At 45.9% G+C, this 25,378-nt stretch overlaps 5 protein-coding genes across 9 annotated transcripts in view; 3 read left to right on the plus strand and 2 right to left on the minus strand.

The window, feature by feature from the left end:
- The window catches only part of ANKHD1 (ankyrin repeat and KH domain containing 1), a 147,245-nt gene extending 145,077 nt beyond the window's left edge, over positions 1 to 2,168 (plus strand). For all 4 annotated transcript variants that reach the window (XM_077137183.1, XM_077137184.1, XM_077137186.1 and 1 more), the window contains 3 exons: positions 385 to 560; positions 1,242 to 1,406; positions 1,672 to 2,168. In XM_077137183.1, the coding sequence (XP_076993298.1) occupies positions 385 to 560; positions 1,242 to 1,406; positions 1,672 to 1,731 (401 nt within the window). In that variant the 3' untranslated portion in view covers positions 1,732 to 2,168. The remainder of the gene's footprint in view (positions 1 to 384; positions 561 to 1,241; positions 1,407 to 1,671) is intronic.
- Positions 2,169 to 7,628: 5,460 nt separating this feature from the next.
- Positions 7,629 to 9,502, plus strand: EIF4EBP3 (eukaryotic translation initiation factor 4E binding protein 3). The gene is made up of 3 exons (XM_077137193.1): positions 7,629 to 7,810; positions 8,850 to 9,020; positions 9,169 to 9,502. The coding sequence occupies exons 1-3, from the start codon at positions 7,708 to 7,710 to the stop codon at positions 9,195 to 9,197; spliced, it is 303 nt and encodes a 100-aa protein (XP_076993308.1). The 5' UTR covers positions 7,629 to 7,707; the 3' UTR covers positions 9,198 to 9,502.
- A 932-nt stretch (positions 9,503 to 10,434) lies between these two features.
- SRA1 (steroid receptor RNA activator 1) lies at positions 10,435 to 16,067 on the minus strand. Of its 2 annotated transcripts, none has more exons than XM_077137190.1 (5): positions 15,359 to 16,067; positions 15,073 to 15,198; positions 11,750 to 11,955; positions 10,989 to 11,130; positions 10,435 to 10,858 (listed from the first exon to the last, which is right to left on the minus strand). In XM_077137190.1, exons 1-5 carry the CDS (start codon positions 15,417 to 15,419, stop codon positions 10,647 to 10,649), a joined length of 747 nt encoding a protein of 248 aa, XP_076993305.1. In that variant the 5' UTR covers positions 15,420 to 16,067; the 3' UTR covers positions 10,435 to 10,646. The 2 variants fall into 2 exon arrangements, with proteins under 2 accessions (XP_076993305.1, XP_076993306.1); XM_077137191.1 differs by having other exon boundaries at positions 10,989 to 11,097; positions 15,359 to 15,993.
- A 168-nt stretch (positions 16,068 to 16,235) lies between these two features.
- APBB3 (amyloid beta precursor protein binding family B member 3) lies at positions 16,236 to 22,826 on the minus strand. Its single transcript, XM_077137196.1, has 13 exons — positions 22,302 to 22,826; positions 21,848 to 22,011; positions 21,691 to 21,767; positions 21,031 to 21,091; positions 20,692 to 20,838; positions 20,441 to 20,568; positions 20,178 to 20,183; positions 19,877 to 20,012; positions 19,652 to 19,736; positions 19,313 to 19,396; positions 18,934 to 19,049; positions 18,607 to 18,798; positions 16,236 to 16,790 (listed from the first exon to the last, which is right to left on the minus strand). The coding sequence occupies exons 1-13, from the start codon at positions 22,348 to 22,350 to the stop codon at positions 16,554 to 16,556; spliced, it is 1,482 nt and encodes a 493-aa protein (XP_076993311.1). The 5' UTR covers positions 22,351 to 22,826; the 3' UTR covers positions 16,236 to 16,553.
- Positions 22,827 to 22,933: 107 nt separating this feature from the next.
- Positions 22,934 to 25,368, plus strand: LOC143663846 (SLC35A4 upstream open reading frame protein). The gene is made up of 3 exons (XM_077137192.1): positions 22,934 to 22,980; positions 24,077 to 24,175; positions 24,787 to 25,368. Exons 1-3 carry the CDS (start codon positions 22,966 to 22,968, stop codon positions 24,982 to 24,984), a joined length of 312 nt encoding a protein of 103 aa, XP_076993307.1. The 5' UTR covers positions 22,934 to 22,965; the 3' UTR covers positions 24,985 to 25,368.
- The last annotated feature ends 10 nt before the right edge of the window (positions 25,369 to 25,378 follow it).

Genomic DNA, 25,378 nt, shown 5'->3' on the forward strand with positions numbered 1-25,378 from the left:
TTAGAGTCTGGAATGTTAGTTGTAATTATAGTATCCAAAATAATTATGGAGTTGATCAGAAGTAAAAGATGCAGAGTCCTTCCTTTCTTCTTTCCTGAAGATTTCTAATTTAGAATGGGAAAATCATTTGATTCTTTCAGAGAGCAATTAATCTTTTGAAAGACAAGGTAGAATATTTGCAGTATTGAGAGGACTTCACCTAGTTTTCCAGGAACTTGTTTTTTGATTTGCAGATATCAGATTATCTCATGTGTAATGAATGTGCCCTGAGTTCTTAAAAAGAATGATTCTGATAAAATTTAGTATGGAAAAAGAAGTAAGTGGCAATGTTTTCTTGTTTTAACCAAATAAATATCAAGCCCTGTTCTCAATTCTTCTTTCTAGAAGGCTTATCAGGTTGGTCGCAGTCTGTGATAGGAAACCATCCAATGCATCAACAATTGTCAGATCCAAGCACATTCTCCCAGCATCAGCCAATGGAGAGAGATGATTCTGGAATGGTAGCCCCCTCTAACATTTTTCATCAGCCTATGGCAAGCGGTTTTGTGGATTTTTCCAAAGTGAGTTGATAAACATCATTGTACTTGTTTGACACTTTGCTGGCCAGTGTAGTCATGGGTTAAGAAATAGTTTTATTGAAATGATTCTCCCTTCTGGTGTAACTAGTTGTTTCTATGACTTTCCCAGGTCTTTTACCCAATTTCAAGAATGCATTATGTCCTCAAAAGTAGTTTGTCCTTAAATCATCCTGAAGAGGCTCCTACTCCCCCCAAAACCTGATGGGTTTGGGTTTTTCTTCTTTGTGTTCTGCCGCCACAGCTTTGAGTGAAACCCCTGCCCCTCTAAAAAGCTAGCCATGAGCTCTTTGAGGCCCTCTTGTTTGCTCTGCGAGATTCCTGGCTACTATAAAGCTATATAATGGCTACAAGCAATCATGGGAGTTCACCTTTCCTACTTAGCACAGGATTAGGGAAACTAAAATTTGGAAAGTTGAAGGTATTATTTGTGTTCATCAAATATGGGAAATTTACTGATGATTCAATACTGGATTTAGTTTTTTTCCCTCCTCATTGAAAAATGTTGCTGATGTATATAACCACTTTTGGTTTCTCAACACTGTACTGTGCTGTACACAGTACCCTATGGAATTCTTTGAATGAGGGAAAATTAGAGAAGTCTAAGTTGGTATTATGCAATCATTGATAATCGCTTCATGATTTAAACCTTTTCTGCTGTTCTAGGGTCTGCCGATTTCCATGTATGGAGGCACCATAATACCTTCTCATCCTCAGCTTGCTGATGTTCCAGGAGGCCCTCTGTTTAACGGACTTCACAACCCAGATCCTGCTTGGAACCCTATGATTAAAGTTATTCAAAACTCAACTGAATGCACTGATGCTCAGCAGGTAAATGGGCTTAATACTCATTACTTTTTAGATTTGTCTTGTTCTTTTAATCCTGTGGGTAGTACAAATTCTGAATATCTTGATCTGATCACCTTGATCTGAATTAAGTTTTTCAATATCAAGATGATACTACTAAAGGATTTATTTCATATATGTACATTCTTCCTAGGCAGAAAGAGTGAATTGCCATTGCATTTATATATTCATTTTGTGACTGTCTAAAGATTCCTAATTAGAAATTCCAATTTTTCCTCCCCCTTTTCAGATTTGGCCTGGCACGTGGGCACCTCATATTGGAAACATGCATCTCAAATATGTCAACTAAGTTAGAAGGTCTTTACTCTTTAGACTTGTTTGAGAAACCTATGACCTTGGAAGAACCCTGGGGATTTTTTTTTTTTAATGTGCCTAACTAAGAAATTTTCTCTGAGGCTTTAGCAATGGAAATTTGATTGCCCATTGTATAAGAACAAATTTATTTCCTATCCACCTGATTATGTTCTCTGGTTAGTTTAGCCATTTTGAAATTAAGATCAGATGAATAGTGCTTTTGGCTAAACATGCTGAATGCTATTTGTATGCAGAAGAGAATTAGATGATTACATGTTTCAACCTTTTAGGGTGGTAAATACATGTATAATTGTTTACATACTTAAAAGGAAAAAAAATGAGTAAATTTCTTGTCATATAGTGGCTCTACTTAATGTAGCCTGTATTAATGTGAAATATTTACCAGAATATTCAATAAAAAGCTGAACAGTGTGTAGAAGTGGGGTGTGATCCTTTCAGTAATAATGCAGGTACCACCCAATCCACAAATCATGCTGAACCAGGTTGATAAGACTATATTAAAACAGGTTTCTCATGTGTTACACTTCAGAGTCTGTTCTTAGACTGTCTTTAAAAAGCTCTTTTAAGACCTGTTTTTATTTGCCTTTCTGTGTTAAACATTCCTGTTCCCTTGTTGTCTTCCATATCATCTTACATGTGAAAAAGTTTCAAACCCCAGCAATTTATCTTATCTGGCTGTAGCAGATAAGCCATTGATAGATTTAACTCTTTAAGATCATGAGTATATCAGTAAGAACAATAGGATTTAAATCAGATGACACAGAACACTCAAATCAACAACTTCAGTTTCTTTTGTGCTTCCTGATTTTTTTTAATCTAAAATATTGATTCATTAATAGGTATTTTAAGTTTTATGAGCTGGGGCATAGAATGGGAGTGACTCCTGTAATTCTTTTGTGTCACTGAATCAGCCCAGTAATGTTTATAAATATGTGACTAATTCTGGGCTTAGTTCCATCCCCCAAGTATGAAGAGCCAATATATTTAACAAACTAAACACAGGAACATTGTAATAAGTTTGCTTTGGCCAAACCTTAGGCCGGGCCAAAAATCTGATGCAACAGAGAAGGAACTACTGTTCCATTGAAAAGAACAGTCATCAACTTGTTCGTGTATTTTCATGCAGTTGAATTTCCTGGTCTAGTATAGGCAGTCTAAAAAAAAAAACAAAATATTTTAGGCTGCTACAGAAGCCATAGTGCATATCAAGACAGAGGAGGATGCACAGAAATATAGTAGTAACTAGGGAGAATACCATATAAGCTGTACTTTTCTACTGTCATACCAAAAGGAGTTGTTAATCTTCTCTGCCTAGCACCCAGATCATACATACCATGTTTGTTCTGCATGAGACACACCTGGTTCCTTTGTCTTCTAATCTTACATATGAGACAGCTTACTTAAGCTCATTTCTTATTTTGTATTTTGAATTGATTTGGAATATATCACTGGTATTGAAGCTGCTACCTTTGTAGTATTTGATAACCACATCAGTTATTTTCAAGAGGCCTTCTGACCACTTTTTGTGGGAAACAAAAGACCCCTTGGGTTACCTACATATCTTGCTGGTCCCACTTGCCGTTAATAAAAAAAAAAATACCCATTAGGAGTGAAATGAATGAAATTACTCTTGATGAAACATACACTAGTGAGGTAATATTAAAGTAAATTGTTCAGTGGACCAAAAAGGTGAGTTTTGTTCTACTTTAACTATCTACAGTATATTTGGATTGTCTGGAGGAGCACTTTAACCTATAGTCTGTATCTTGAGGACAACAGAATGAGAACTCTTTATCTCCAGTCAGCTAGAACCCATGAGGGAAAAAGGAAGCAATTTTGTTAAAGCCCTAGGAAGATTAGGAAGAAATGGGAACTGTGAGTTGACAGTAGTTCTTTAGGATACTCTCCTCCCTTCCCTTTTACCAGCACTATCTTCCTTTCTTTTTCACTGTTTGGATCCTAGTAGCCTACTCCCCACCCCATTTTGCCTGCTACAATCTCTTCTTCCTCTGTCTGCCTCTTCCTGGCATTACTTTACTACTATTTTACAAACCTGAACGTTGGATAAAACCTAGCTCAGGTAAGAACTTAATTACTTTCAAAATATACACGGGATTTGGGGGTGGGAATGAGGGTGGTAGAATGGATAACTGGAATAAGAGTCAGAAGCCTAAATTCTATTTTTAGTTCTGCCACTGGCATACTATAGGGCTTTAGGCAAGTCATTTCACCTCTGTAGGCTTCATTTTCCTCATTGGAAAATGAATTTAAATGAACTCAAATGTGTGCCCTAATTCTAACACAGATTTTTTTTTTTCTTGTGAATGAGAATATAAGGTATGGGGACAATGGAAGCTATTAGAATGTTTACAGTGCTGAGGTTTGAGAGCCCCACCATTGGTTCTGACATGGAATCAAAAGTCTGCTGGTAGCGGTTTCAATTCCTAGACCATGCACCCCCCCAAAAAAAATTCTGCCAGTAGGGCCAGTATTGATTTTGAGATTTTGGTGGTGACAGAAAAAAGCCTTACGTATGCTAGAGAGCCCTCAAGTAATTAAGAAACATCCTGCTGAGGCAAAAATCAAATCCCCTGACAGTAACAACTCTTTCAAGGAATACAACTATATCATCAAGGTTTCTGGACCCACTTATTTCATGTAGTATTCAATATAATAAAATTCCAACACCAATAAAATTGACTGTTTTTAGACCCTTTAAACCTACTGTGGCTACAGTGTGCTGACTTGCCCTTTTATAGGCCAGTCTGCTTCCTTCAGTCCCTGCTCTCAAAGGGGAAATCCTATCACCTCAGCTAACCAGACCGAAGAAGAGAATTGGACAACCAATGGTGGCCTCTCCTAACCAGAGGTAAGAAATCTCAGCACATAGAACTGCAATTTCCTTCTGTTCTTGTTGATTCTGGTCAAATCCCCCTCTCACCCTCAAAACTTTTGCCTAAAGCTATTATCCTGAGCTTGAGTTGGCTTATAGAAGAAAGAAATAGTCTGGTCATATTATAGTTTCAAGCCAATCCAAGAGGAATACTTAGTATACATGGTTCTATCACAAAGTTTAAGACCTTTGGACCACATGTAAACGCAGGTAGAGGCAAACAAGTCTGTAGAAAAATAGCTTCTGAACATCTTGTTCTTAACTCTGTAAAACTCTTCTACCAAGAAGTGCTTTGGTTGTGACATCTTCCCATTGGACCCTGTGCTGGAGTGAGGGGCTCTGATAACACTGCATTTTCTATCCTCAAAAGTGTGTCATCTGCCAACAGGCAGGTTTCTTCACCTTCCTTCTCTCCTGTAACAAATGAGTGAGAAAATGTGGTTTTAAGTATCCAAAATTTAATGTTTTAAGACTATCTAAAATACAGGGCAACAGCCTCAGCTTCAAGACCTGATTTGGGAAATAAGATCATGAATCAAACAATCTGACAATAAATCTATTTTGGATTACTTTTTTTTTTTTTTTTCACATGGGCAGGCACCAGAAATCGAACCTAGGTCTCTGGCATGGCAGGCAAGAATTCTGCCACTGAGCCACCATTACACTGCCCTATTTTGGATTACTTTTTTACTTCCTGTTTTATCTTAATGATATAGTGTGAGTCAAAAACAGTTGAGATGAAAATAAGTAACCTACTGCCTTGTCTCTCTCCTCTTGATTTCTTTCTTTGTGCCCAGTATTTTCATACCACTATCCCTTCATCTTAATCAAGGGTTCCTGATCATGGCTACCCCACAAAATCAGCTGGAGAGCTTGAAGGAAAAAAAAAATTACAAGAGCCAGACCCACTTCAGATGATTAAATCACATCTTTGGGGGGTGGGGCCTGCCATATGTATTTTTTTTTAAGCTTCCCATATATTCATGTGTAATCAATGTTGACCCTCTGACTTAAACTCTTGTTCCTGCATTCAGGTTGCATAGATGATGAATCTAGTTTTTTCTTAAAAGCTAACTACCTATTCTCTAGTCCTGGCCCTTATAGCACACAGCATCTCAAGAAAACTTAGCTACTAGCAGTAGTCTTTATAGTAGTAGTAACTACTGCTATTGATTTTTAGTAGAGACTAGTAAAAGGAAGACTTGACTTCCATGTTGATACTTCCTTGAAATTCTTTGAAACTGTTCTCTCCTAGTACTCTTATTTCTTCTGACTGGTCTTTCTCAGTCTTCTTTTGGAAGTAAATAAATGTTGATATGCCCAAGTATCTTCTTATATGTTCTCTTTAGGTGATTTCATTCCATGTGAATTTCACGCCACCCAAATCTATAAACTAGCCTAGACTTCTCCCGCTAAGCTTCAGACCAGTATACCTAGCTCCTTACTATGCTTCTACATCTGAGTGTTACACACACACTGTGCATTCCCCAATATAAGATCTGCCCTTCCTCCTATTTTCCCTATTATATTATGTGGTACTGCTAGCTGCCCAGACTCTCAAGCCAGAAAATTGGGAATTACCCTCCCTCTCCCTCACCACACTCTTAATCATCCCTATCCTTCTTCCTCTGTGTATCTGAATCCCATCTACTTCTTTCTGTTCCCACAGCCACTGTCCTTTTGCTGACCCCATTTCACTAGACTGGTCTCACCGCCATCATTCTCTCTGCCTTCAACCCCCTCCCTCATCAGACTACTTATTCACCTTTCTTAAAAGCTGAGTCCTCCTAGATGGTCTTCACAATCTAATACCAAGCCTTACCTCCAGTACTGCTAAGACATTTCATTTAAGCATGCACTACTTTGTAAAAGGCTCAAAGCCTTTTGGGAACAATAAAATATACATACCCATGCTACTAGAAGTGTGATCTGAGGGCCAGCAGCATATGCATCACCTAGGAGCTTATCAAAAAATGCAGAATTTCATTAAAATGAGATTAGAATCCTCATTTTAGCAAGATTTCCAGGTGATTCATATGTACTTTAAAATTTGAGAAGCACTGATTTATAAAGTATGCTTTTTTATTTTTAATGAGTGAGGAAATCCAGCTTAGAGAAAATCTGATGAAACCAGAGCTGAGGCAATATTGTTAAATGTATGCAGTAAGGTGATATACTTTTTTTTAGTAGGGGCGATAGTTGATTTTGAGGAAGTCAAATAAAGACACCTGGAACTGGTTCAAATTTTCAGTATCTGTTGGTACTAAAGTTAGTATTTACTCTACTCTCCTTCCTCATATCACCCCCTACATCAAAAAAGTTACCTCCAAAGCCAAACTCTGTGACCTTCGTTTCCAGGAACTAAAGACCAAACCCTCATCATCACTTGGCTCCCTAGTTTCATGAGGTTAATGGTGGCAAAGAGATCAAGAGAAAGCCTGCCCAATAATTGAGTGATGTTCTCAATTATTCCCCAAGTTTTACTCATCTTTTTCATCAGTCCAATATCACTTCCAGAAAGTCCCCTCCCTTCCTGATCTTCTCCTTCTGCTATGCTCTAGGCCAACACGGCACTTTCATTCTATACTGTAATTGATTGTTTATAGGAGGCATTACACACATCTGTACTGAAGGGCACAGGCTCTGGAATCAGATATAACCAGATCCGAATCCCAGTTGTCCCAGCTACAAGATGTACGACTTTGAATTAGTGACTTAAAACTTCTGGGCTTTAATTTTCTTGTCTGTAAAATGTGCCTCACCTGTCCCCAGCGCCCAGCAGTAAGGAAACAGTAAATAGCTAAGCAGTTGCGTCGCTTGAAGGCCCGTGAGAGGCTTGGGAGTTAGAACCCTTGCAGCACTCGCCAAGCTCCGAGCTTGCTCCCTTGCGGGAGGGGCGGGGCCATTGTGTTGAGTGACGGCGGTGACCCGCCCCGGGCGTGACGTCGCCCTGGTGTTGTTACAGCCGCACGTGGTCGGCAGGGTCCGCCTCAGGCTCAGAGCTGAGCTCACCGTCCTCAACACCAGACGCTTGCTTTCCTGCTCCACCCGCTCGCTATGTCCACGTCCACTAGCTGCCCGATTCCCGGTGGCCGGGACCGGCTGTCCGACTGCTACAGCTCCACGCCGGGGGGCACACTATATGCCACTACTCCGGGAGGTCAGCGTACCGGGCTGGGGGTTGCAGGCCAGTGTGCTTGTGCTGCCGTGGGGCGGGGGTGGGGAAGTGCGGGTTCTTCAGGTCGTAGCTTTGGGGGAGGAGGTTCGGAGCAGAGGCCTTGATCCATAAAACCTTGAAGTGATGTAGCAAGACCTTGAGCCTACCCTCTTGATGATTGGGTTGGAATCCTTCACTAGGACCTGGTTTCTGTCCACGTGTTTTCCCACGCACCCTTTGCGATTTTGCTGTCTTGGGGTACCGTCTGAGACCCCAACAGAGCATGACCCTAGAAGCAAGCACTAGGTTTTGCAAAGGGGCTGGGCAGAGGAGCAGGAGCTGCACATATTATAGGGGCTATCTGGTGCTTGATTGGGTGAGCAGCCCCAATGACAAAGCTGCTGGGCTCCAGACCTTGGGGTTCCTGCCACGTGGAAGCAAAGGGGAGGGGCGAAGACAGGGCAGGGCTCTTTGAGGACATGATGCCAGGCCAAGATCCTCTAGGCTGGGCTGAGCCTTATAGGACATTAGGCAGGTCAGGATAAGAACAGTTTGTCCCTGTGTTTCACAGCTCCTCCCTTTAGGGTGTTTGTCCAAGTGAAAGTACAGGTAAACCACCTTCACATTTGCTTTAACTTCCTGATTCTGAAGCTGGAGGGCTAGGTCCCATACTGTGATCCAAAACAAGGAAGTCGCAGAGCCAACAGATAGATGAGCAGCCTGAAGTGTCTGATCTCCAAATTAGGCTCTCCTAGAACCAAGACCTTAAGTAACCTTAAACCTAAAGCACCTGCCTAGACCAGCCAGACACCCCACTTAGTTTATAATGCTTAGCTCCACCTTGGTTAGGCCCAGAGGATTTTAAGTACTGGGAAGTCCAGTCAGCCAAGATCCTGCCTAGGCTGCAGAGCAGAAGCCCTTTGATGCACAGGGAAATGTAACTCCCAGGTCCCCAAAAGGCCCATGTCCGGGGCCACAGACAGCTCTGTATCCAGGCTCCTGCCTCTTCTTACCTCAGCCCCTACTCCTTGGTCCTTGACAGGCACCAGGATCATGTACGACCGAAAGTTCCTGCTGGAGTGCAAGAACTCGCCCATTGCCCGGACACCCCCATGCTGCCTTCCTCAGATTCCCGGGGTCACAACTGCAACAGTCCCACCCTCCAAGTTGGAGGAGCTGAAGGAGCAGAAGGAGACAGAGGAAGAGATACCCGGTAAGGAAAACAGGACCTAAAATTAAGAAATGCCCCTGCAAAGTAAAGTAAGGGTTCAATTTAAACAGAATTTTCTGCACTGGTCCTAAGCCTGCAGACCCAGTGCCCTCAGCACAGCAACCAGTCCTCCTGCCTCTTCTCTCTCCAGATGACGCACAGTTTGAAATGGATATTTGATGCAGTGCAGATGACCTCGTGTGTGGAAATATAGAGGGATCTCTCATGCCGTTTGCTACTGCCATCATCTTCATCTCTGCCTGGGATATCCAAAGGCCAGCTGGCCTCATCTAATATGAAAGGGAGTGTCTTGCTGGTCCTTGGCCTCCCTTAGTTCTGAGGCAGCTAGACCAGGGATTGGAGTTTGGGCAACTCAACAAGCCCTTATCTGTACTTTCTCTTTGGTCTGTAGGCCTCTGCTCAGGAGCTGGTACTAGGGGGTGGAGTATATCACCTTCTAACTGCTTAGTAAACATTCAAAGAAATGCCTTGGCTCCAGTGTCTCCTCAAGTGCGGATCTTCCCACTCAGCCACAAAGTAAGAGAGTTTGTGGCCCAACAGGCCTAGTTAGGATAAGAGGCCTCAGATCCCTTCCCAGCCCCCACTGGGCCCACTTCCAGCAGCACTGCATGCCTGAGGCAGGCTACGTGAGCTGCCAAACCATAAAGAGCAGTAGGCTGATCCCTGCCAAAGGCTGTTCCCATCTTTCCAGGAAGCAGCCTTCCTGTAACTAGACCTCCCCAGCAGGCTTTCCCTATCCATTCCAAAGCAGGATACTTGAGAAATAGGTACTGTCTCCAGCCCTGTGCACATCCCATGCCTTTTCTGTTCCCCACACCCACTCTGCAATCCTTCTATCCCAGCATTGAAAACCTGTACCCTCCTTTCTCACAGCATGAATACCCACCAGGATCCCTGCCACTCAGCAAAGTATAGAACTCAGGATTAGAAAAGACTTTAGGGCCCAAATGAGGCCCACCCAAAATGAGGAAGCAACTTGTATGGTGAGTCAGATAAAGTGCCAGGATCTCAAATCTCAAGTGATCTAGTCTTTTTCTCCTTCAATTCATACATCAAGAACCCACCCAATGTGGTTCTAATCTCTAGTAAGTACATACATCGAGGGTGACACAGTATACACAGGGCAGTTTTTCCTTCCTTAAGGAAAAATGTCCCATGATTTAAGCCTGTTAGAAATGAAATCATCCAAAGATAGGGCTACTCTGCCCACTAAGTGATGTGCTTTTCAGTCTAATTTTGAAGGAAGTGGCAGATAGCAATCGGGTCATTCTCACCAGAGAACCCTTCAGGATGAATGGCAGAACAGGTTTGCAGGGTGTGCAGGGAATGGGACAGTTGAGAACATTACAGGGGACCAGTTTGGCACAGGAAGGGCTCAACTGTCCTACCCAGAACCCACCATCAAGATGTTTTTATTGAAATTTTATATGCTATGAATAACAACTGACCTCCCTGTGGCCCAGGTTCCTCTTTCCCCAAAAGTGAGTCAGGCCAAGGACCCAATGAGGCAGACAGTCTCCCTGGGAGTAAGAGGAAGCCAAATGAGAGAAGGCCTCCCACGCCACAGCATGGATGATGATGTGAGCCAAGTCTGGGGAACCCACAGGATTATGGAGCCTGAAGGAAGGCTGGGAAGGTCTGGATCTCCTCAGCTGCAGCTTCAAATTTCTCTTCAGTGGCTTCTTCCCCTGAAGACAGACTCCTCTTTTCTGCAATTAATCTTTTAACTCCCACCATCCACTGACTGACCTCAGTCACATGATCGACCATGAGTGAGCGGTGGATGTCATCTGCTACATCCCACTGGCGACTTGAAAGCTCTGAGGAGAGAGAGGGGCTGAGCAAACAATGGGGCAAAAGAGGCAGTTCCCATTCCTTCCCTCCCATTCAATAAGAACCTCAGCACCTGTTCCAACTCAGCCAACCATGTACCAAGTGACCCACCCATACCTTGCACCAGCAGAGTCATCCTCTTCTTTACAGGCATTGACAGCTTCCCTCCAGCCCACTGTTCCTGCAGCAGTGCCAGGCGCCGGCTAATGTCATCACATACCTGCTTCTGAGAGACAAGCCCTCTCCAACTCAGTGCCGCCTGCCCAACAAGGGAAGGAGAAAGGCAGCACCACATAGGCAGCATCTGCTTTCTCTAGCCCAGCAACTACATTTATTTCTTAGAACATGCATGACCAGAATTTTAAATTTTCAGGGGCTTGACAGACCCTCAAGTTCATCCTATAGTGTTACTTTACAAATAAGGAAACTAACAACCAAAGAGGTAAAATAAGCCAAGCGAGTTCCTCTTTCAAGATACTCCTCAAATCCCCTGCCTGCAGAGAACTTATGAAACATAAATAGAATGGGATTTCCCTCTCCCTCTTTTATTGGGTCAACATATAAATTTCTGAGAAGATAAGCAGGGTCTGCTCTGAATGGCCTAGAGATAAAGAAAATCAGGCCATTATCCTCAACAGTGAGAGCTGAATGATTCAGCTCATTCCCACAAGCCTCTTCTGACTGGTCTTCAAAAGTCCTGTGAACCCTCCTGGAAATCCTGTGTTCATTTTTCTGGGAAGTTCTCAGAGACTTGAAAGTGTCAGTGACTCAAAAAGGACTAAAAGCTATTGTCCTGAGTCAGAGGGTCTTCTTTCCACAAGCCATATCTGCATCTACCATTGGGAGTCTTCACTGACCCCTAGCATGCCAGGGCTTACCCTCATGTGGCCACGGCAGTCCTCTAGTGCCTGTTCCAAAGGTCTCAGCACATCCTCCAGTGGAGTCTCAGACTCCATGATTGGAAAACTTGTAGGTTCCAAACCAGAAGTGGGACAACTCCCCTCAGATGACAACAGGGGAGCCTTACTTGAAGGAGGTGGAAGTCCCATTGGGAGGGGGCCAGGAGAAGTCTCTGAGGTGGGGACTGCAAAGATAAAGCATGATCCAGCAGTGTGGCTTAAACAGGTTAAGCTCAACTCTAAATTCATCCTTTTTAATGAGGGCTACTTTCTAGGACAATGCATTCATTCAAAATAACTTATATTTATGAAATCCCTACTATGCACAGAATAATGTGCAAGGCACTAGAAACAGAGCAGTAAAACAGACAGATTAAGTTCCTGTCCTCAGAAAGCTTAAATTCTAAAGGGAAGGAACAAACAAGAAAAATACCACATTGTGTTAAGCATTATAAAAAAGTAAAAGCCTGCCATGCTGGAGACCCAGGTTCGATTCCTGGTGCCTGCCCATGCAAGAAAAAAAAAGAATGGGGGGATCTATCTAGACTGAATGTTTAGGAAAAACCTTCTGAGGTGACATTTAAGTTTATCCCCACTCATTCACTGTGTCACCTTTGGCAAATGACTTAACCTTTGAACTTGGGACCTCATATGTAAAATGGGGATGTCATAGCAATGGTCTTTTTTCAGAGGATTGTAATGAGGATTAAGTAAGAATTTAGGTATTCATGTATAGCGAAAAGTACTCACAAAGTTAGCTATTTTTATTATTAAATTAAGAATTAGTGTAAAACTAATGGATAAGATAATGCACCGTGAAGAGTTAAAGGAACTCTTTAACTCTTGACCACCCTTCCTTTCCTTCCAGCCCAGCTACTCGGATTGCATCCTGCATTAAAATCACTCCCTTATAAAGACTCTTAACTCCCTTACCCCCTATCCCCTTGTCCTACTTTCTTGGTTAAACCCAACTTGCATACACCTGTTGAAAGAGAAAACAGAACCATGCTCATGACTTATACTTTAAATTTATGGCCACAGATTTTAATAGGTACCCAGTACTGCCTGGAAATCCTATACTTGCCTCGTTTTTCTACTTTTTAAGAACAACTTTTCACATCTTATTGCTTAAAACATTTCTACCTTCTCTTCCTTTCCCTGCCGTCTCTTGATTTTCTGACCCTGCCTCATATTTCAATGAGTAAAGATCATTAGATAGGAACTCTCACCTTCCCACCACCAAATCTACTAACCACCTGCATCTGTGTCCAGTTTCCTTCCTCCTATGATGAATGAAAGATTCCTGCTCCTATGGAAGGCCACCTCTCGAAGAGTATTATGCATCCCAGCCTGTCATATTCTCTAGGCTTTCCTCCTGCAATTATTTTTTTCTCCTGCATCATTAGTTCTCCGTCTCTACTGATCGTTCCTTAAACATACAGACATGCTCTAGTATGTACTACTTAAAAATAAAAAAACTCCCTCTCACATTCCATCTTCAGACTAAAGTCTGAAAGGAAAGTCCCATTTCTCATTTCTGCTTCATAACAGAATTTCTTGAGTTGTTTATTCTCACTCTCCACTTCTTTTCACATTCTTCCTCAGTCCATTTCAGCTGAGTTTCTATTCACACCACTTGACAGACTGCTTTTGTTAAGGTCACCAGTGAATGCTATGTTGTCAAATCCACTGGTCCCTTATTTCTATGCTACTTGACGTCTCAGTAGCATTCATCACATTCTCCCTAGGTAACTTCATTCAAGTTCATAACATCGAATACAATCCACATAATGGTGACTCATTTCTGTAATTCTGGTGTAGACCTCTCCCCAGAATAGAAACCCAAACTTAGCATGGCTAAAAGAGAAAGCTTGATTTCCTCCACCACCACCTCCAAAACCTCTTTTACCCCCAGTCTGAGTATATGAAGGAGCAATACAAGTAGTTCAAGCAACAAATATAAAAGTTACACTTGACTCCTCTTTCCCTCACCTCCTACATCCACTCATTCCTACTGATTTTCTCCATAATATGTCCCATATCCATCCAATTCTTACAACCTCCAACCTGTCCAAACTATGATCAGATCTTGCCCATAATACCAGTGTCTTTCCACTTCTTTCCTAAAATCTGATTTCCACAGAATAACAGACATAGCTATCTTTTTTAAGATGTAAATCAGTCAGTGGTTTTTAAGCCTGGGAAATTTTGCCCCTAGGGGACATTTGGCAATGACCGGAGACATTTTTGACTGTCACAACTGGTTGAGTTCTACTAGCATCTACTGCTAAACTTTCTACAATGTACAGAGCAGTCCCCCACAACAAAATTATCTGGCCCAAAGTGTCAATAGTAACAAGGTTAAGAAATCTGGGCTTTATATCATTCCTTTGCAGTGGAAAGGGTGTGGAGAATGGAGGGGTGCTGAAAAAGCCAACCCAGAGCCCCTTTGGGGGAGGCCACAAATCCCCTTCCTCTGCTGGGAAATCCCCTGGGGAAAAGGCAGCTCGTCGCTAAATTCTTCAGTGGTTTCCAAAACCCACCATCATCTGGCCCCTGTCTAACTCGCACATCTTATCTCACTCTGTGCCTAGCCCATAGATTGAATTTGCCATACTTGTTCTCATCTCAGGGTCTTTGCACTAGCTATTCCTTTCCTGGCATGCTCTTGTAGCTGATCTTTGTATGGCTGGCATTAAATCTGAAATAGTCAAATTTCAACTTAAATGTCAATCCCTAACTCAGTTTACCCTGACACTATCACATCACCTTGTTTTACTTCTCCACATAGTATCTACCACTGTTTCATTTTTAAGTCTGTCTCCCACACTAGAGTGTGGGCTGCAGGAAAGTAGAAACCTTTTGTCTTGTTCACCCTTGAACACTACTTGCCTGACAGAAAGTGCTTGATAGGAGCAAGTGAATGAATGACACCTTAAGTCTGAGATGCTTATTATATAACTAAGCAAAGATGTAAAACAAAAAATGAATATACTGCTGTGCAGTTCTGAGATCTAAGTTGGAAGTATAAAACTGACAGTATTTTGTGAATTAAAAACTGTATTTAAAATCTTAAGACTGGATGAGATCACCTAGGATCAAAGTATATAGTCTTTTGAAAGCGATGTACTATTTATTGCCCCGGGCAGTAGAGAAAGGGTCTGCCCGGAGTTACTTTCGGGATTTCCAACCTCCGCGCTCAGTTAGGTTAGGGAATCATCAGGAGAAAAAGCCCCCAGAATAAGTTTATGCCTAGTGCTGCCCATCCCCCCGCCGGTGTCCACGCAGGGGACCCCACGCACCTCTGGAGGATCCATCCTGGGGGGCAGCAACCCTTTTGGTGAGCGGTGTGCGCTTGGGCCCACCAATCTGGTTCTGCAGCCCGTATGAGAATTGCGGCGGGTCGTTCCAGCCGCGCTCCTTGTTGCCTGCGGAGGGGAGGGGTCACAGAAAGCGAGAGACCAGGGCTCCACAGGAGGGTCAAATTGGGAGCAAGTGAGAAAACGAACGGTCCACATCCCGCACTGTAACCGACCCCAGCCTGAGCAAGCGAGAACCCAGCACCCCTCATTCGGCAAGCGCACTCACCCGGCTTCACATACAGCTCCGCCATCTCCACTTCCGCACCGCCAGCGAGGCAGCGCGTCATTTCCGGGGCGGCTACGCACCCGAGCCGGTTAAGGATACTTTGGGACTGGTCGATTACTTGGAACTACGGGACCCTCGAGGTCGCTAAATTGTTCGTTACTGCCGGGAGCCTCTATGAGGTTCCTGCGACAACCACCTAAGGGGCTCGAAATTTCGGGCTAATGACCCACGGGTGTCTTGGTCACAAGGCACCAAATGGAGCTGTTTCCCAGGAGTCTGCACTCTAGAGCCTTAGGCCTCTCTGGGTCCAGTCTCCCTAATGTGTCACAGTTGAGTTCAGAAACAAGTTCAGACCACCATAAGTCCTTGCCCTGCACATGCCCCTCTGTGATCTAGCTAGGTCGACTTCTAGAACCTCACCCTTGTCCACTGCCCTGCATATTCATTCTCTCTTGGCTTACTAAAATTTCTCATCTTCTTTCAGAACTTAGCTTGGATGCCAACTCTTTAAGCCTTCTGTAGCAGCTCGAGCCAAGTTAAGTGTCTCACCTGAGTTCACAAAACCCTCTGAGATTTCCTAGTTGTATTATTAAAAATGTTCTTACTTGACTCTTGTTCTCACCCTCTGACAATCTCAAAAGATGGTGCCCCCTCCCCATTATTTTATTACATCCCCAAGACCTATCTATGTGCCTTGCACATAGAAGACCTTAGAAAATGTTTGTTGAATGAATGAGATCAGATTTCCACCACACACACACACCGCCCGTATGTGACAACAGGCAGCCACCAACTCCAAGCACAGGTACACAGACATTCACCTCACACAAGTTACTGGACTCCATCCCTGTCCCAAGCCCAATATATGCACACCCAGTGAGGTCACTGAGGGATTTTATTTGCACTGATTTTGCTATAAAGTGTTGCTGAGGTAGAGCCAACTGTCCAGGGCTGAACAGGGACAAGGAACATAGGGACCCAAGGAAAGAGGAGCCAGGGGCCTAGGTTGTGGTGCAGTCTCCCAGCTATCCATATAAACAATTAATAAATTGGGCAATAAACAGAAGGTGGGCAAGGATAGGAAGGGCAGGCAGAGAAGGCTCCAAGGAGTGAAAGGCTGCCGGCCCCTGGGAAATGAAGGGGTTAGAGCTGGTCATGGACCTAGAGTCTCCTTCCCCAGGCTTCCCAGATCAATTTAGGGCATATGGATCACAGAGGGTTTCAGCCGGAAGGCATCAAGAAAAGACAAGACGCCCCGCTTTCGAGGGGCTGCTCCTGTACCCCCAACCCCTCCTTTGAGCTGGGGAATAGGCAGGGCACTTCCTGGGGAGTCCATGGAGCTGGTCCGCTTCAGCCGCAGGCGGGCACGGGCCTGAGCACCCCAGGCCTTGCCCCGAGCTGCAGAGGCCACAAGACACTTCTGGTACTGAACCTAGGGAGAAGGGGAATGTGAGGATCCAGCTATTTTCTGCCCCTGGACTCCTGAAAGCCTCTGCAGGACAGGCAGCCGGCCAAGGTTTCCATCTGATACAAGGCTGGTAGTCAGCCATATCTGGAGCCCCTACAGCATTCCCATGTAGCTCAATATAAAAAATATGAAAATAGGCGGGCCGCGGTGGCTCAGCGGGCAAAGTGCTTGCCTGCTATGCCGGAGGACCTCGGTTCGATTCCCGGCCCCAGCCCATGTAACAAATACGGAGAAACAGAATACAATAAAACAAGAAAATGTTTAAAGATGTTTCCCTTTCTTCCTTCCTTCCTTCCTTCCTTCTCTCTGTCTTTCCTTTAAAAAAAAAAAAAAAAAAAAAAAAAAAAAATATGAAAATAGATATTTACTAAGAACTTTAGGACTGGACAGTGCACTAAGTATTTTACATAATCTAACTTAATCCCCAGTTATTTATGAGGTATTATTATCCCCATTTTGCAAATAAGGAAATTGAGATTCAGAGAGAATAAATTACTTGCCTAACATCACAAAGCCAGAAAATGGTTGACCTGGGATTCAAACTAGTTGTCTGACTCTAGAGCCTATACTCTTAACCACACCTATTTATGCTGTCTCTCCTGCACTTGTCCCAAACAAAGCAGATGTCTAAACAAGGGGAGGATTTACAATCCAAACTCCATTCCCAATGCAACTGCCTTAATCATCTTTCATTTGAACTATTTCAACATCCTTCCAACTTCCTCTCGTGTCCTCCAAATCCTTTATCCATAGTATAAGTAGTCTTCCTCATCCACAAATCTGCCTTCATTGTCCTGTTCAAAACCCTTCAGTGTTCTGTTTGGGGTGATGGAAAAGTTTTAGTAATGGATGGTGGTGATGGTAGCACATTTAGAAAGTAATTAACACAAAAAATGGTAAAAATGGGAAATGTTATGTTGTATAAATGTCACCACAATAAAAGTAATGACCTGGTTTCTGCCATTCTGTCTTCATCTCTCACTGTTATCTGCCCTTGTACTCCAGAAACATCTACCAACCCCTCTCACCTGGGATGTCCTATACCTAGCACACCTTCTGCCCCACTCCCTTGCACCTAGCTAACTCCTCCTTGAACCTTCAACTCTCAGTTTCCCATCATCTCTTCCAGGAGGCCTTCCTGAGCCCCTGAAGCTACTTAGGGACTTCTCCTCCATCATCCTCTGGTATATAACTTCTTTCTGGTTTGTCTCTGCTCTATCCTAAGTCTTTGTGAGGGCAAGGGCTGTACCCTCTATACCACTGAATTCTAAGAGTCAAGTATAGAATGGTGTCTGGTACCCTGGAGGCACTCATATTTGTTGAATAAATTAATAAACTGAGCTAACAGAGAATAAGTGTCCCACTCTTAAATGCCCAGATATGCCGAAAAGTAACCTAAATGAGACAAACAGGAATGACTATGCCCACCCTAAAGGGGCATAGCTGCTACACAGTTTCAGCTGCATGCTGACACTTATATGTGTGGACCCAATGCCAGAGTTCCTGCAATTTTAAGAAAAATAGGAATAACAATTACAACATGAAAAGTCCTAGCCTTTAAATACTGGCAACTAATTAAAACATTTTAAAAACAGTGTGAGGGCCAAATGAAACACTAGTGGGCCAGAGTCGACCTGGGAACTGCTGGGTTTTTTGTTTGTTTGTTTATTTTGGAACTGCTGGTTTTTGATCTCTGGAGAGGCTTCAGATCCTAAGCCCTAGTCACTGGTACAAAGCAGCTACAGGGCAACCCCACCCACCTATTTTGCCCTGAACTCACCATGCAGGCAGCCTGCACAGCTTCGGAGAGTGCCCCTGCATGGGGTTGGCACCAGAAGGCCGCACACTGGAAGCTCTGGCAGCCCAGGTCAGCAATGAGGCCAAAGGTGTGTGGGTCGCGGCCAACACCAATGAAGGTCACAAGGCGCACAGGACACTGCCACAGTGGCTCCTCCTCTGCACCAGCCTCTGCCTGCCCACACCAGGCCTAGTCACTAGAGGGCCAGGCAATGGCTAAACCCACTGAGTTCTTCCAACAGCAAGCAATGACTCCTCAGCAACCATGCCCACCCCATTCACAACCCCCAACCTCACCCTCTCCTAGTACCTGAACGGGATGTGCAGTCATGAGAGAGTCAGACACACTGAGCACGGTGGGAACCCAAGCATCCCGGTCACCCCGGGCAGTGAGGATACCAATGGCCTCGTTCAGCACGTCCATGCCTGGAGGACATGCCCACCATGGTGTCTCCCAGACGTAAGGAAAGAATGAGTCTGTGGGGAGGGTCTGGGCTCCTTTCACTTATTTGGGATTCAGAGAGAAGAGGATAAGATAGCTGGGGCTGGGCTGAGAATAATGCGTTAAGAAGCCCGGTACATCCCATGTACAGGGGATGTACACTCTGAGAAGTGGTGGTAGAGTTCACATCATCCACCTTTTCCTTGCCTTATGCAACCCACCTCCCTCTAATCCCCTCAGTCCTCACCCATGGCTTTGGTGACTGGCAGGGTCCCCATGTACAATGCCTCATACTTCTGAGCAGCCTGGCTCACAGCATCCAGCAACTCCACTGAAATAGACACACCAGGTTGGCCTGGGCATTCTCTCAATCACACCTTCCCCAACTTTTATGAGCAAGGCAGGGCCCAGGCCAGAGCTGGAGCTAGTAGAAGAAAGTCCCAAAGATGTTCCTCTTCCAACTCAGAGTTTGAGTCCCCTGATTTCCTTAGACATCCCATACTTCAGGGAGGTAACAAATAGCCAGACCCCTTCCCCCATCTTTCACCAAAGCAACTCCTAATGCTGCAGTGCAGCACCCCTATACCTTGCCGAGGCAGGTCTTCAGGGGAGATGGGGTCCATAGAGCAGCAAGGGGTATCACCACTAACCCCTACACGCTCTGACAAGATCTGAAACAATGCAGACAGCATGAGGCACAGGGAGAGCAGGGAATCAAGGTGAGGGGGCCAACCTCACCCTGCCCCGACCACCAGGGAAACTTCACACCCAGCTCCAAACCCACATTTTCAACCCCATCCCTAATCCTTACCCGAGCACAAAGACCATGTAGGGCACTGGCGATGGCCTTAGCAGGGACATCACAGCGAAACACGTGGCACTTGAGCATACAGCTGTCTTTGTCACCCGCCACAAAAGCAAAGTCCCTGACAGGGCCAGACAAGGGGCTGGGACAGGGTCAAAGATGGGGCAGGGGCAAAGCTGGGTCTGGGGTAGGGGCTGGGTTGGGGCCAATAGTGCCTACAGGAGGCTGGAATGTCAGATGAAGGCTATGGCAGAGATGGAGTAGGAAAGTCAAGGCTGGGGGCTCAAGGTACTTGACTGTCACTCACCTGTCACTGTTCCAGAAGCATGTGAGAGCACAGGAGAGAGTCAGCCCAGCCTTTTAGGCTTTTCCCCATTCTTCCCTGCTGAGCTAGACCCACCCTCCCCCAACAGGGCTGGACCAGTGCTCAGAAGGTAGTTCTTGGATCCATATCACAGGATCTCTGTCCAGGAGTTCAAGTACAGGGGATCAGCATCAGTGGGGAACACAGCCTGCAGAGAAGGGGTAGGCAGCGCTTGCTTGAGGAAAAAGGGGGCATGGGGCCCTCACCGGCCCTTGGAGCTGCCCACGCCCCATACACGAATGTGCACCAGAGGCTGGCAGTGGATCAGATTGTGGTCCAAGGGATTCACCAGGCTCATGGCGTCTTTCTTCAGGATCATCAGCATGTTTTGGCCCTGCCAGAGACAGAAATCAGCCCAGAATTCAGTGAAGGTAGCTGTCCTGAAGGCCAGACAATTCAGGGACAACTACCTCTCCTGGGCTCTAGGTTGAATGCCTCAGAGGGCCAGCCAGCTCACCTCACCCCAGGCACCATCAGGAAGCTGGCTCTGGCCACGGGTCTGGGCCAACTGCTGGATACAGTTATTGACTGCGATGCTGCTCTTCCCCGGTGCCAGGTCCTCCTCAGGTACCTCTACCCAGCCCAGAGAGCGAACTGCAAAGCACTATATGTTCAGGGGGAAAGGAGAGCCCTAAATAGTAAGGAGTACAGTAGGAACAGCACAGACCTACACATATATAAACACTCCAGGATGTCCTTCTTCCACCCTTGATCACATCTACTCAGCCCGATCCCAACCCAACCTTTCCCATGGGATCCCAACACTCTGGCCTTGCCCTTAGGCCCAATTTACTACCTTAGCCCCTGGTTCCAGGCTCTGGATGTAGGATTCCTCACCATACCAGGCCAGGGAGTTACTGGAACAGAGCAGAACTGATAAGAGGTCCACCCTTCACACAGGGACACTGGTGGCCCCAGACTACTGAATGGGCACAGGATATGGGACATAGCTCAGAATATAGCATCCCAAATATTAAGCCAGAATAGGGCGGGGCCTGGAACATATTTTTTTTAATGTAACATAAGGTATGGATTAGAATTTGAGAGACCACTCAGGACACAGGGCCCAGAATGTTTTTAAAAGGTATGACATAGAATAAGAGTTACAAACATGGAGCAGAGAACAAAATGTGGGCCAGAGCCCAAAACTGAGATAAGAGAATCCAGACTATAGGGCAAGAACCCCTGTGGACAGAGCCCAGGACAATGACCAAGGTCTAGAACATGGTAGATCAGGATCCAGGATATAGAAAAGAACAAGTAGCAAAATATAGAACTTGGAACAAACTCAAAAAACTGGGGGAGTCAAGAGCATGGGACAGAGCCAAGAACACAGAATAGAGCCCAAAACATGAGAGAGCCCAAAACCTGGGACAGAAAGCAAAGACCATGGGCCCAGCTGCATGAGTGCCATGAAGCTCTAAGCTTTTCACTTTGCCTGTCCCATTCCTGTTACCTCCGGTCTAGTGAACTTTCCAGGCTGGAGAAGCATCTCCCCTTGGGGGGCCGCATTCCCCATAACCCCTCCATCCCCTGTAGAGAGAGATTATGTCAGTGCAGCAGCAGGCCTAGGTCCACACATATGCACAGGCCCCTTCTCACACTCCACCTACCGTGCCTGGGTCTTCTGAATCCCCTGGTTCCCAGGTCGGGCGCTGCCACTGGGTGCTACCACTAGGTACATGCCAATAGTAAGTACCTGCAGCATCGCGGATTTTCCTCCATCCAGGAGGAAGGCCTGGCTCTCCCTCCAGACTCTGATCCCCCCACAAGTCATCTACAGGAACATGGAGTGAAAGAAGGACAGCATATTATTAGTGGGTTTAGAATAACATTCTGCCATAACCCTACCTCGATCCCAAAGAGGACAGCCCTTAGGCTGGAGGTCTAGACCGACTGGTCCAGGCTCTTCAATCTTGGAGATACCGCGGTACAAAATTAACAGTTCATTTGTATCCTGGTCCTCACCCAGAAACGTTGTCTCCCCACCCCGTCTTTGAGCTTGGGAAAGCCTATCGTGCCCCCTCGTCTCCCCTCAGCTCCCGGTCCTCCCACCGGAATGCACACCATCGCAGTTGACCAGAATGATGGCCAACATGTAATCCTTGCCCAGCATGGCCCCGACCGCGTCCCCGCCGGCCTGGGCCAGCCAGCTCTCTGGAGCTGCCGCGCCTACAAGCCCTGCCTCTCTGCAAGGAAGATGGCCAGGACAGCTGACGCCCACAAACACGGGGCGGGGCAGAGTCCAGGCGGAAAGGGGAGGGCCTGAGCTGCGCCACCCGCCAAAGGGGTGCCTCGGGCAAACAGGCGGCTGGATCTCCGATCTCCGAGTTGGTGCCTGTTTCCGTGCGCGAGGTCAGAGGAGGCGCACACACTCCTGCTGACACGCTAATACCACCGCGTCACTATGAGATCACCGGCCGGCGGAAGACCAGAGCGGGGGGAACTGGCGTTGCGCACACACACGCACGAGTGAGATCATCCCGCTCTCGTCGTATGCGTGCGCACGCAGAGGGGAATTCTACGGGAGAGGTCACGTAGGAGTTTGTGCAAAGGCAAGACCAGTCAGGGCTCGTCGGCCCGGAAAGTTCCTTCACCCTTTTTAGAAATGTCCCGGAAGTCCCTCTGCCCTCAGTAAAGATGGTCAACACGCTTAGCGTGAGGAGGCGGGGCTGCGCCTGCGCACCAAGTTCGGCGGGGCTGCGCCTGCGCACCAAGTTCGGCGGGGAAGATGGCGGATGACAAGGTGAGTGAGCGTGGAAGGAACCCGGGGGTCAGGTGTGGTCCTCACACTCTGTGGCCTTTTTGGGCCTTGTGAAAGGCATCACCGGAGCGGCCCAGGGGTGGGGGTGCACCTTGTTTCCTCTGGGAGCGGTCTTTCGCGCAGTTCGCCTGCCTTGATAGTGGGGGCAGGAGGGGACCATTATGCGACACATGCGGAGCTCGGGATCCCCGAAATGACCCTCTCCCGGAGACCATCACGACCCCCAGTTGCACACACTCAAGCACATTCATTTTGACGCGCTCACAGCCTAAACGCATTCGCGCCCCACGTTCTTGCTTGCATTCTTGTACAGTCTCACTCTGCCCCACTCCCCATTCCTCAAAATTTCTGTCCTGGAGACACGATGTTTCTGACGTTCATGTCCTTATTCAAATGCTCCCTTGCGCACACACTGAATTTCTTACTTACGTGAAATAGGTGATCAAACCCGTTGGTCTATTTTCTCACAGACTTGCAAAGTCATCCTTTCTCTCATCCACTTAACCTTTCAGGTTGTGACAGCTTCGGGGGGAGGGGTAGGTGACCAGGCAAAAATAATTTTTACCTCCAAATTGCCCAGGGAATTGTCTCAGTCCATTACTCACCATTAATCTGTAATTCAGTACCACCTGCACATTTACTTGTTTGATGCTAGTGCCTGTGACAGGGATGGGGACAGAGCAGACAACACAAACTGGTCATCACTTTCAGGGAGCTCATAGTCTAGTCAGTAATGTTTTCTTAATAAGTCTGCCTGGAGGTCCCCTAGCTGTCCCTACTGCCTCCCCTACACACTGCTGCTGTATACAGATAATATAGGGGTAGTTTTAAGTTACTGGTGAAAACGCCATCTATCACCCCCTCCCTGCTGCTCATATGAATTCTGTGCTTTTCAATGCCCTTCTTCCTCTACCACTGCCATCTCAGGAAGGCTTTATAAGAAGATGTTTCTCAGGCTCACTCTTTCCCTCCCTCTTGCCAGTCCCACCACACACACACACATACACAGAGCTCTAATAGACTTAAACAGGGGATTGAAGTTGGTCGATCTGGTGGAGCCAATTTGTCTTTTTTCTAGGATTCTCTTCCCAAGCTTAAGGATCTGGCATTTCTCAAGAATCAGCTGGAGCGCCTGCAGCAGCGTGTGGAAGATGAAGTCAGCAGTGGTGTTGGACAGGTAGGAGCCAATCACCCCCACTCCCCCACCTTAAGGTTTATTGCCCAACATACCTTTGAGAGTGTTGAATGGGTAGATAGTTATTCAACAAATTATTATTGAGGGTCTCTTCTCAGAACACCTAGATAAGTTTCCTTGAGAAAATAACACTTGAGCTGGAATCTTAAGTTTACATAGGATTTAACTAAGTGGGGAAGGGAGGAAAGATTATTCCAGACAGTTGGAATAGCATATATAACGTCCTTATGGTAGGAGGTAGCATGATAAAACAAATGAGAGTGAAAGCAGGTCAGTTTGGCTGGAATGGGAAGGGGCCCCATTCTAGGAAATAAGACTGGAGAAGCAGGCAGGGGTCAGATTCCTCTGGGCATCTCTGTGGTCTTGTGACCATGGAGTTCTGTGTTTGGAGTCTTCTGACCTCAGGGTTATGAGACTATGTGATCAGGCCACCTAGGTTCTTTTTCTGGCTTCAGAATTTTGAGAAAATCTTTGGAGATAATTGTCCAGAGTGAGGAGAAGCAGGTGGCAGAATGCTCTAAACTCATTTTGAGTAGATCCTGAGTAGAGACGGGAGGGCCTTGTTGATTTTTCTCTTCTGTTTACCTCCATAGGATGGCTCACTCCTGTCTTCCCCATTCCTCAAAGGCTTCCTGGCTGGCTATGTGGTAGCTAAACTGAGGGCGTCAGCAGTATTGGGCTTTGTCGTGGGCACCTTCACTGGCATTTACACAGCTCAAGCATATGCTGTGCCCAATGTGGAGAAGACATTGCGGGACTATCTGCGGTCACTGCGCAAGGGGCCTGACTAGCTCTGGACCCCGTGGGGAAGGCAGGATGAGGAGGTGGGCCTATAGGCAGAGGCCTATCAACCACAGGCGCTGTATTTGGCTTCCCTGTCTGTCACACATTTGCTTTCTCCACACTTTTGCCGCCCTCATCCCGGCTTCCCTCACTGCAGAAGGCAGACAGTGGATCATCAGCATGTACCTTGGACTCCTTCCCTCTCTAACTCAATGAGACTGGCCCCTAGACTTTGACTTCAAGGTCTATCAACCTCTTCCTCTTCCAACCTTGACTGTGGGATTTGCAGCCGACTCTAATCCTCAGTATTCTCTCTGGCAATGTACCACAGCTCCTCGTCCTTGGAGCTGGCTCTGTAACTTGATTTTCCCCAAACATGTCACACTCTCCACAGGGTCTGGT

The sequence above is a fragment of the Tamandua tetradactyla genome, chromosome 20 (assembly GCF_023851605.1).
Source record: "Tamandua tetradactyla isolate mTamTet1 chromosome 20, mTamTet1.pri, whole genome shotgun sequence".
Lineage (NCBI taxonomy): Eukaryota > Metazoa > Chordata > Mammalia > Pilosa > Myrmecophagidae > Tamandua > Tamandua tetradactyla.

Coding starts and splice junctions, on each gene's coding strand:
- EIF4EBP3 (XM_077137193.1), top strand. CDS start 7,708: ATGTCCACGTCCACTAGCTGCCCGATTCCCGGTGGCCGGGACCGGCTG. Junction 7,811..8,849: donor ATATGCCACTACTCCGGGAG/GTCAGCGTACCG, acceptor GGTCCTTGACAG/GCACCAGGATCATGTACGAC. Junction 9,021..9,168: donor GACAGAGGAAGAGATACCCG/GTAAGGAAAACA, acceptor TTCTCTCTCCAG/ATGACGCACAGTTTGAAATG.
- SRA1 (XM_077137190.1), bottom strand. CDS start 15,419: ATGACGCGCTGCCTCGCTGGCGGTGCGGAAGTGGAGATGGCGGAGCTG. Junction 11,956..15,072: donor CCAGGATGGATCCTCCAGAG/GTGCGTGGGGTC, acceptor TTATCTTTGCAG/TCCCCACCTCAGAGACTTCT. Junction 11,131..11,749: donor ACTGCCGTGGCCACATGAGG/GTAAGCCCTGGC, acceptor CTTGTTGGGCAG/GCGGCACTGAGTTGGAGAGG.
- APBB3 (XM_077137196.1), bottom strand. CDS start 22,350: ATGCTGGGCAAGGATTACATGTTGGCCATCATTCTGGTCAACTGCGAT. Junction 19,050..19,312: donor GCCAGTCACCAAAGCCATGG/GTGAGGACTGAG, acceptor CATGTCCTCCAG/GCATGGACGTGCTGAACGAG. Junction 16,791..18,606: donor CTGTGCAGGCTGCCTGCATG/GTGAGTTCAGGG, acceptor CCTTCTCCCTAG/GTTCAGTACCAGAAGTGTCT.
- LOC143663846 (XM_077137192.1), top strand. Junction 24,176..24,786: donor TCAGCAGTGGTGTTGGACAG/GTAGGAGCCAAT, acceptor TTACCTCCATAG/GATGGCTCACTCCTGTCTTC.